Genomic DNA, 10,000 nt, shown 5'->3' with positions numbered 1-10,000 from the left:
ACATATATCTGTTCCGATTTTCTATTTCGCTTCAGACAGGTAAATGAAGCTGTATATACAGCATACAGTACAAATTGAAGTGCTGCCAGTCTGGAATATTAGAGATGTAAGGGAATTTGTGAAAAGGGAAAGTTATTCACAAAATAACAAAACTAAAGAGACAAGAGATGCTGAAAATTCAGTTTTTATTTTGACAGCATGACTTTTACGAACAAGAATTATAGTTTCGTGTGTAGTTTGATGTTATCAGACTTTTAGTTTTCGAGTTAGTTCACACCTCCCTCTCAATTTCCATCAAGTTAGGGACCCGAAGATATATATATATTTTTTTTGAATGGGGGAGAAAGGGTAGACACAGATCATATGAAACACGGTTTATATCTGCCTGTGAAAATGTTAAAGAATTGGTTTCCCTATAATCCAGAGCAATTGCTGTTGCCTCTGTGCCTGGTGACACTTTTGTGTAAACAAACAACCACATATATTCTTGGGTAAATTTTTAGATTATGAAGATACTGCTGTGGCCATCATGCTCAGCAAACTTTCACCATGTATATTCAGGCAAGATAGAGGTTTACAAGATTCGCCCTGCCAAAACATACATTGAGAAGCTGCAGTGCTTGGTTGAATTACTTATGATACCTTTTTAAATTTTTGATCATCCTTCACTTGCACTAGTTTGTATAGCAGTGAGTATCATTGTGGTTCTTTATCTGTATAGTGTTAACCCATTCGAGCTGGATGATGTGTTATCACGTCATGATATCTCCCTCTGAATACTCATTTTATATAGTAAAATTATGTAGGTGGAAAGCGCTCTGAGAGGGCCAATAAACATCCTTCTTGTATATTCTGGCTGGATAGAGCTTGGACTGGTTCCTTATTTGATAAAAAATCTCCAGTCTGAAACTTTCCATATATACATTATAGAGGTGGTGGTAGTGGGGATGAGGCAGCCATGGCTTTGGAAGACATCCGACACTCCTGCTTCCTGCTGGACTCTGACAAGATCACAGACAGAAAGGTAATATGGTATTCGAGCAAGAAAAGGTGATTAGAGCACCTAGTAGTGAGTCTGTTTCTAAAAGCTGATCTTTAATTAATTATTATTATTTTTAAGATTGTTATATACCTTGAGAATGGCATATGGTGTATGTTATACATCAATTTGTTTTGTTTTTGTGTATTTATATGTAAATATTTATTCCCTCTCATCTGATTCTGCAGAAGGGGTCTGATCAGCTGCGGAACCTCCTGAACAACTCACAGATTGTGGCCATGCTCGATGGAAGGTTGGAAAACGGCTTCAACTGGGATGAGGTCTTCTTCTACTCCAAGGCATTCTTCCTCAAGGTCTAAATGGACTTCACTCCTATTATTTTTTTCTCATTATGATTGTTTTATAACAATTTTTGTTTATTTTGCTTGAAGAGAATGATAGGCATTCTGTTGCTATGCAACCAGTCATACCTAAATAATTGTAAATAAATCCACACTTCTTCTTTGTAATTTTTTCTTTCTACCCAAAGGAAAGAATTAAACCTTAAACTGGGCATTTGTATTTTTACGGCTACCCCTCCAAGTGCAAAAAAAATTGCTATTGCTTTATAGAATGAAAGGTAAACCTGTTGATATTATAGAAAAGAAGTCAAAAGAAGGAATATTTTGTACTCCTCTAGCATCATAGATTTGAAAGATTAACATTGACTGTTAAGATATTTAAGGTATTCTTATATGTTTTTGTTTGTTCTACACTACTGTATCATGTATGGTCATTTTTTTCAATGTTTATAGACAGTCAAATGGCAGAACTACAAACTTTCACAGTGGGGAGTGGTACAAAAGTCATCCATGTCTTCAAAATGCTTGCTGAACCTAATTGTTCATATAATATGCCTTCTATATGATGAGTGTGATTTCTATAGTAACTGCTAGAGATAATTTTATTGTGTTATTCCCCAAACTGTGAAGGTGGGAGAACAGATTGTCAATTGATGACGAGCTGAATGGTTCAGATTGTCAATTGACAATAGACAATGGACAGGTTAGACGCAGAAGCAGGGTATAGTTGATATTACATATGAATGAGTTATTATTATTTTTTAAAATTAAGATAAAAAATAAAATTATTTTGATAGGAAGCCCGAAGGCTGGAGGAGGATGAGCGAAAAAAGCCTGATGTCTCACAGTCTGTCCTGTCCAATAGGGCCAACATGAAGAGGAATGCAGCTGCTCTGCCCAAACTTGTCATGAGAAAGTCATCTCTTAGTAAGTTGTCATTTTTAGCTTTGAGGCTATTTGATCATTCACATATTGTGGCAGGTTTGCTTAAAGAATGTATGTTTTATTTTTGTAATGTCATTATTTTGCATCATGTGGTGTTAGCACTTGCTGCTGGGTACATATCTTGTCATGGCTTTCCGTATGACAGGTACATCAGGTGATTGTGTGCACAACGGTCGGCCATGGCCACAGTGGGCGAATAGCCCGAGGCATTAGGCCTGCATGTTTGAAATACCCTGGTGATTAGACCATTTGGTGCCAAAACTGTCTCATTTTTATTAGGTTAAAATAAGGATGTGTTTTATATTGAGAAACATACAGGCATAGAATGTTGAGTGGTTTCTCAATTTTTTTTAGATGTTCAAAATGAATTTTAAAAAATTATTCCTCCCTGCAGAAACTCCCCACATCTCTGCTCACTTGGTCATAGATCTGGTGCTGTTGGTGCTTGACAGATCTCGACCATATCTGTTGGAGAACTTTGCAGGCGACTTCATCCAGCTGGCCCAGAAGTACTTGTTCCGATTCCAGCAATACTCACTCAGTATCCCTCCAGAGAAGTGGAAAGGTATGTGAGAAAGCATCTTGAACAAGAGAATCAGACCTCAGGATAGGGGTATTTTCAAGTCCTTGATATAGCTTCTTTTCTTTGGTGGTTGCTTTTATTTTCATCCCCAGTGTAAGGTAGCTGATTTAGCTTTTTATTCACAATGATATTTTTTCTATTTAACCACGACGGGGGAATTCTAGCCTTGAATGTCCCAATGCCGGGGCGTTTGAATTATTAAGCCTAAATCAATTGAATGGCTGGCACAATACTGTACCACCCATCCAGAGTGGGTTAAACAACCTGGGACTGGATTTTGATCGACTGTATATATTACCTCTACCTTACTTTAAATTTCTTCAGGGGAGTACTGGTTATCCTTCTATAACAGCAATTTTAATATTTATAAAGAGGAATTTTAATAAAACTTGGCTGATAATTTCTTGCTTCATGTTGATATACTATTTATTTACAACCTTCTATGTTACATTCTGCAGTATCTCTGTTTACTTATTTATATTCCATTATATTTTTATTACATATCTATATCTCCCCTTCAATCAGAGCTGCTAAGGATTTGCCTTTGGGTCTATGATAAGGGAATCCCTAATGCAGACAGTGCAACAACCATTGGAGTGGTGGAGGGTATAGTGAGGTGTTGCTGTAGGACACTTGGCAACCACACTCCCATGGCCATCCTTGGACCAGTTCCTTGCTTCCTCAGAAGGAGTCTTACCAACAGCAAGCTTTCATCCCAATATGGATTGCAGACCAGCCTACTCAGCCTCCTCTTGACCTTTACAAAGGCGGTGGGTTTGTGTATGTGTGCTGGGGGGGGGGAGCATAGAATTTTGATAATATGCATCATTGCATGTGTTAGTGTTTATGTATGATATTGTAGTTGTGTGTGTCATTGTATATATATCCACATTCTTAGTCATGACCATGAATTATGCCCTCCTCCTAATGCACATACTTCACATCAGATGGCAGGTGAGTGGCGTCAACTTGTGTGCAGCATCGGTGAAGAAACCTTCAACTGTGTCCTGGCCATGTGGGATAGTAGGCCATCTGCACGCCAGTCACAACTCTTAGAGTACTTGAACTTATTGATCCTTGTTCATGATCCACAACAAGGTATGGGTAATGTCTTGTATTTTATATCCTACTGTCCATGTTGATTTTTTTTTTTTTTTTTTTTTTTTTAAGAACATTTTCCATCATTCATGTCATCTTTTCAGAAGGAGCCCACAGGATGGAAGGCCACATAAGCAACGACCCAATCAGCTGGCAACGCTGCCTACACCGTCTCTACCAATTAATCCATGACCACCTGAACCAGCTAAGTACCAAAAATAAGCTGGCAGGAGTTTCTGGCAGTGTGAGTGCAGAGCAACAGACAATACCGCAGAATCTCGTGTTATTGTCTGCCAGGCTGTGCTGCAAGGTGAGTGTCTTTGCAATACTGTTTACATATATATTTGTAGTGGCAATTTTCTACTGCAGTGTGTGTTCTAGATAGGGTATAGTATGGAGTCATGGTAGGGTCTGATTAAATTAGGATTGATGAAATAAGAGTAAGGTTGGGTTAACTGTTTGAGGGAAATTATGCTTTTAAGGTATTTATTATTGTGTGTTGAATTATTTTCTCACAATTTTTTTTTTTTTTCTTTTTTTTTTTTTTTTCTTGTCATTTCAAAATATGCTCCACTAGTAAAAGTGTCCTCACTTACTACATTTCTAAAGAGCCATATACTTACTCAGGCCTCAAGTCCAGTTACCCAAGAAGGTAACTAGACATGCCATCCTGAAAGTGTTTAGGTCCCACTCAAACTTGCCTTTCTGTCAATAAACCTGCTTTGAGCATAACCATATTCTCAAGCAATGCTAGTCTAACTCACTTTACTCTGTTGTAAATAGTGGAAATGGAAAAGAAAAAAAACAGTTTTTTGTAAAACCTGGACTTAATCCATTAACACTCGGTGACAAGATATCACGTCAAGTGGTGGCAGGACCAGCAGCTGGGGATGAGATATCTTGTCATGGCTTTCCTTTTGGCTGGTGTACTGGGTGATCGGGCACGTAGTGCTTTGCTGTGGCCAGAGCGGGCAAATAGCCCTAGGCATTAAGCTTACACATTTGAAATACCCTAGTGTTAGACCATTTGGTGCCAAAACATCCCCATCAGCAATGGGTTAATAGCCCACACATACTCAGTTTTGTGTGAATAAGCATGTGTTGCTTAGGAAGTGGACAGGCAACCAGAACATGTAAGGGTAACTTAGAAGAAGAAAAAGAAAAATTAGGGATTTTAAAAATTGACTCATGACACTCAGTCTCACACTCTTTCTATCTTTCCCCATCCCACACACATGAAATAATGCACGACACCGTTTTCCTCTAGATTTTCCAAGACACTGCAAACTTTGGTATCCTGGACATTACCCAATCAGGAGGTGCTCAGTCAACTGCTGACATGAGCTTGATGCAGAGTGGAAAAGCCAACAAGAGGAGGAGGATTGAAGTTGGCCTGCAACCCTTAGCTTCCATGCTAAGGGAGGAAGGAACTCATCCACATTTGATTCCTTGGTAAGTAGCACTGAAGATCCCCCCCCTCCACTCCCAGATATTTTATGCTTCCTTGCAAAAATGTGTGATGAGTAGTTTGCTGGTGTGAGTAGTGGAAATGTATGGCTTTGTAATAGCATGTCAACCTTTAAAATTTGGGCAATTTTTTTCATATGCTATACTCTTCTAATATCATATATTAAACAAGTATGATATACAGCATTTCTATTTTTTCATATTTTACTTCTCACTTTTAAGAATTTCATCATTCTCCTTGTAAATGATTATGATAAACTATTTTATTCTTTTACTGGAGGGAGTTAGTACCTTTATATACTTCATAAGACCTTAACAGTGCTAACTAATAGATACAGAATAAGTTGGAATCTTGACCTTGATTTTCTTCCATCTCTCAGGTACCAGATTCTCCTAGAGTTGCTGAAGTCTTACTCAGCCTTATTCAATACAGAAAGGTGCCTGATGATATTGGATGTATTCACCTGTGCCTTGGGAGAGAGCAGGGTGACAGCTGTGCAAGAACATATTATACAGTGTGTATTTGTTTATGTTTTGGTTTAACCCATTAACGATGGGGCCGTTTTGGCTCCAAGTGGTTGAAGTGCTGGGATATTTCAAATGCAAAAGCCTAACGCCTTGGGATTTTTGCCAATACTGGCCGCGGCCAAGCACTATACACCCGATCACCTGGCGTTTCAACCAGGAGGATAGCCAAGACAAAATATCTCATCCCTGGTGGCAGATGTTGACACCACTTGACGTGATATCTTGTCACCTGTCGTTAATGGGTTAAATGAAAATTTTAAGTTCAATTTTATGAAAGCATCAGTTTGAAAATGCAGCTGTAGGTAATTTGCAATATAGAAGTTGAAGTCACCATATGAAGTTTTATCTGAGTATAATCCAGAATCTTCAGAAACAGTTGTAAAACCACAATTAGTGAATTATCAGTGTTCCATTCTTATTATTATGATTATTGTTTACTCATTTATCATGTATTCACTGATTTATTACTGTATTTTTTCAATAAAACATTATAGGTGTCTAAAAGCTCTAGCGCTGCGGTTCAACAAAGTTTTTTCCGAGAAAAGTGCTCAAGAAGAGATGAGGAGTGGCAAGTGGTCTCCAGTTTGGGATCTTGTGCTGAGGTGAGTTTTGAATATACTTTTTTAAAACTGTGATCTTGTATGAGATTCTGATAAAGGTAAGATCTAACATAGGATTTTCTCAAGACTAGGCTTACTTGATGTAATAACTAATATAGTATGTTACAAATATTCTTGAATAGAGAAGTAAATTAATGTTTGTATATGGTACAAAGAAGCCATAAGCAAACAATTTACAGTTTTCATGACAGGATATTTTTTCATTTCTCTAATTTTTAATATCAGTAGCAGTAGTTGCTGTAATTTGCCAGGCATATTTATTTAAAAGCATTCTCCAGACTGGTTAGTGGAAAGCAGTGCAGCAAAAATGGCTTAGAGCTTCTACAGACTTTGATGGAGACAGGCCTGGTGGCTCCTGATATCTCAGTCTTCAGGTTGTTCTATCAGGTGAGTCATAACTCAGAGCTCTAGCTTTAAGATTGATTAAAGTCTTCAACCAAGGAATCTTTGAATTGACTGTGCCTTAGGAAGAAAATTGGACAAGTAATGTTTTTCTGATGTTCTGTATCCAGAGGTTATTCTGAGAGTTGCATGCATAGAATTTGCAACTATAAGTAAAGTTTTAATTTTTTTTTTGGTCTTTTTCTTCTTCTTTTTTTTCTTCCTCATCTTATCCTCTTCTTTACATCCTGTTTTTCTCAATATTCTACCTCTCATTTTTTCTCTCCCCCTTTTCTTTCTATTTTTATTCAAATATTTTTTGTGTCTCTTCCTTAGGGCTATGTAGAGATGAATGCCTCTGCCACATCCACTCTTCTAGTGGCATTGACAACAGTGTCATTGCCTAAGACATTTAAGGTTTGTCAGAATTGTAACTTCAGTTGGATTTCATGATAACTGTAATGATTATTCTATAATGAGTATTTTTTATTATAATGATAAGTGTTTTGATTTTTAATCCTTCCAAGACGGGCCACATCTTAGGATGTTTGTCCTGAACTGGTCATCTTAAGATGTTGTGTTTTCTATTAGTTTTTAGGCTTAGGGTATGATATATGAGTCTCTATATGATATATTAGCAAAAAGTATTATGCAGATTTTAGTTCCTGTACATGTCTTTTTTATTACCACTGTTAGCAGTGTTGTCATCTTTATTGGTAATGTTATTCAGTTAAATGACATTACAAATTAAAAATTCATTTGATTTGTTTGTCATTTATAGAATGAATTATCAGTCTTGGTTCAAGATCAAGTGCAGGATGCTCGAGCTAGTCTTCAGCATATTCTCTTGCCTTCAGAGGTTGAAGGTAGGTGTATCTTTGGTCTTATTGTTGTGAAGCAACTGTTTGGAATTTTTGAAGATTAGCATAGCTGTAGTGTGAATGGTTCCTATACTTTTTTTGTGTGTATATATTTAAAGTCTTTCACCTTTTTTGTTTTCTTTTATAGCATTTTGAAGAGAATACTTGTCAATGTTGAAATATATGGGAACTTTATTTTTAGTATTTCTTAAAAAAAAAAAAAAAAATGTTGTTGTTCACTCAGTCTTTTTCTACCCTTTTTCATTTTTTTTTATATTTTAAATTCTCTAATGATAACTCATTTTATAACAGGAACAAATGGAGTTGCATCCCTAGAGAACCCTTTTCTTCTGGCACAGGTTCTGGTACTAACATGCCTCAGAGATCCAATCACAAAAAAGGTAAAAAGCTAATTATGAAAATGCAATTGGTAGTTGGATAAAATGACCTGATATAAATGAATGTAAAAAAAGTGGATTTAGTTGTCCGGACATATCATCTGACTTTTAGTTCTAGTTGATTGTACTTGCATTGAAGAGGTAGACTGAAGATTGTCGTATGGATCCAGACAGAAATAATTTTGAGTAAGAAAAAATATAAAAATAAATGACACTGTTGTTATTTTTTTACTTTTTTTTCATATGCATGTCCTGACCACATCTTTTGTTCCTCAGAACCCTTAGCAAGATTCATCAACCTTTTCTATTTGATAAACATAGTATTAGGAAAGAGAGAAAGTAGCTTATCAGTTAAAGTGAATAAATGAAAGTCAGATCTTTATTACCAAATTTAACAGGCAATATTCAAGCAACACCAACTGAAATCAGTGAGACCAACTGACCTCCAAGATCCACTCACTTGCCTAGAAGAACATTTCCTTTTGTCAAGCTTTTCCAAGGCTCTCCCTCAAGGCCACACCAAACAAGAGAAGAATCAAGCAAATGACCAACAATATACAGATGTGAAGGTACTCCCCCGCGAGCAGGAGAATATGGTAGAGAGAGTTGTCTCATTTGTTAACCAGGTGAGAGACTGCAAATGAATTGATTTGTAGAGGAATAGATTCTGTTTGATCTCTTGGTTACAGTACTTTGTAAATATGGTGAAATGGAACAAAATTAAACTTTCACAGCTTCATTATTTTGACCATTGTATGTAGACTGAAGATATATGAACATCAAAAGTGAAAGATCATATCTGAAATAGTGTTTTTCTGATGAGGTTTGTTTTCGTAATCTAGCTGTTGGCTATGGTCAGTGAAGAAGGACTGAGAATGCAGAAGGACATGACTATGCTACTACAGGTGCTGGAGTTAATTGTGTCTCTTCAGCTTTATCTGCCAGATGGAAGGTAATTTGGAGAGCTTTTATTTAATTATTTATTCATCTTTCTATGGAGATTGTCAAGGGTGGTTTGATTTAAGTCAAACAAAAGAAATAACATTCTTTAATTTGCACAATTATTTTTGTAACAGAAAGAGATATGAAGAGAATAAAATGCAGAAATCTAAAACAATGGGCAAGTACAGCCAGTAACATTCAAAATGGGTACACATATTTTAGCCAGTATTGGTCAAGCAGTTGGTACAACTAGTATGAATTGTAACGTAGTAGTAAAATATGAATGAAGGTAAAAATGAGTAATGATTGATTCTTCCCTTGTCTGAACCTGCCCCTCACTACCACACACTCTCTCTCCTCTCTCTCTCTATATATATATCTATGTGCTGACTCTCATGAGTCAGCACATTCTTACTATTCCATTCACACAAATGGAGGGAGAGGAGTAACCTAGGGTGGGTTGGAGAGAAGGGAGTAAACTAGGGTGGGGGAAAATAAGGAGGGAAGAAGAAATGGGAGAAAGTGGAGGGAAAGAAGAAACTTGGAGAGTAGGATGGAAAAGATGCTTGATGTGCAGGGTTAAGGCTATGCTTCTATAATCAGCAGAGGTACACATGTCTCTCATAAAACTGATTATAAAAATTACTAATTGACAGCAACATGTAATTCATTCAAGTAAAACTCCAGGTGTACCAACCGCTCACTCTGCTACTGCATGTACTCTCATTTGTGGCTGAAATTACATACAGTAAATGTATAGAAATCTTAATGACCTGTGTTGTGTATGTATGTATATATGTGTTTGTGTGTGTGTGTGTGTGTGCGTGTGTGTGCGTG

The 10,000-nt window shown here is 36.8% G+C and overlaps 1 protein-coding gene across 4 annotated transcripts in view; it reads left to right on the top strand.

Moving 5' to 3' along the window:
- Positions 1 to 10,000, top strand: part of tefu (Serine/threonine-protein kinase tefu) — a 59,376-nt gene that overhangs the window by 74 nt on the left and 49,302 nt on the right. For 2 of the 4 annotated variants that reach the window (XM_086547185.1, XM_043010560.2), the window contains exons 1-17: positions 1 to 39; positions 931 to 1,024; positions 1,228 to 1,353; positions 2,139 to 2,268; positions 2,681 to 2,851; positions 3,395 to 3,639; positions 3,817 to 3,967; positions 4,072 to 4,277; positions 5,235 to 5,419; positions 5,815 to 5,949; positions 6,457 to 6,564; positions 6,861 to 6,969; positions 7,300 to 7,380; positions 7,745 to 7,829; positions 8,136 to 8,224; positions 8,620 to 8,847; positions 9,064 to 9,173. The exon at positions 1 to 39 is cut by the window's left edge and continues 74 nt beyond it. In XM_086547185.1, the coding sequence (XP_086403311.1) occupies positions 959 to 1,024; positions 1,228 to 1,353; positions 2,139 to 2,268; positions 2,681 to 2,851; positions 3,395 to 3,639; positions 3,817 to 3,967; positions 4,072 to 4,277; positions 5,235 to 5,419; positions 5,815 to 5,949; positions 6,457 to 6,564; positions 6,861 to 6,969; positions 7,300 to 7,380; positions 7,745 to 7,829; positions 8,136 to 8,224; positions 8,620 to 8,847; positions 9,064 to 9,173 (2,225 nt within the window). In that variant the 5' untranslated portion in view covers positions 1 to 39; positions 931 to 958. Of the gene's footprint in view, positions 40 to 647; positions 690 to 930; positions 1,025 to 1,227; positions 1,354 to 2,138; positions 2,269 to 2,680; positions 2,852 to 3,394; positions 3,640 to 3,816; positions 3,968 to 4,071; positions 4,278 to 5,234; positions 5,420 to 5,814; positions 5,950 to 6,456; positions 6,565 to 6,860; positions 6,970 to 7,299; positions 7,381 to 7,744; positions 7,830 to 8,135; positions 8,225 to 8,619; positions 8,848 to 9,063; positions 9,174 to 10,000 lie in introns of those variants that run through there. The other 2 variants (XM_086547184.1, XM_086547182.1) reach the window with 2 other exon arrangements.

This window comes from Penaeus japonicus, unplaced genomic scaffold (assembly GCF_977035675.1).
Source record: "Penaeus japonicus unplaced genomic scaffold, GWHDUDI00000001_assembly GWHDUDI00000019, whole genome shotgun sequence".
NCBI classification, from domain to species: Eukaryota; Metazoa; Arthropoda; class Malacostraca; order Decapoda; family Penaeidae; genus Penaeus; species Penaeus japonicus.
The sequence above is the reverse complement of the archived record's forward strand: the minus strand, read 5'-3'. Positions and strand labels throughout refer to the sequence as shown.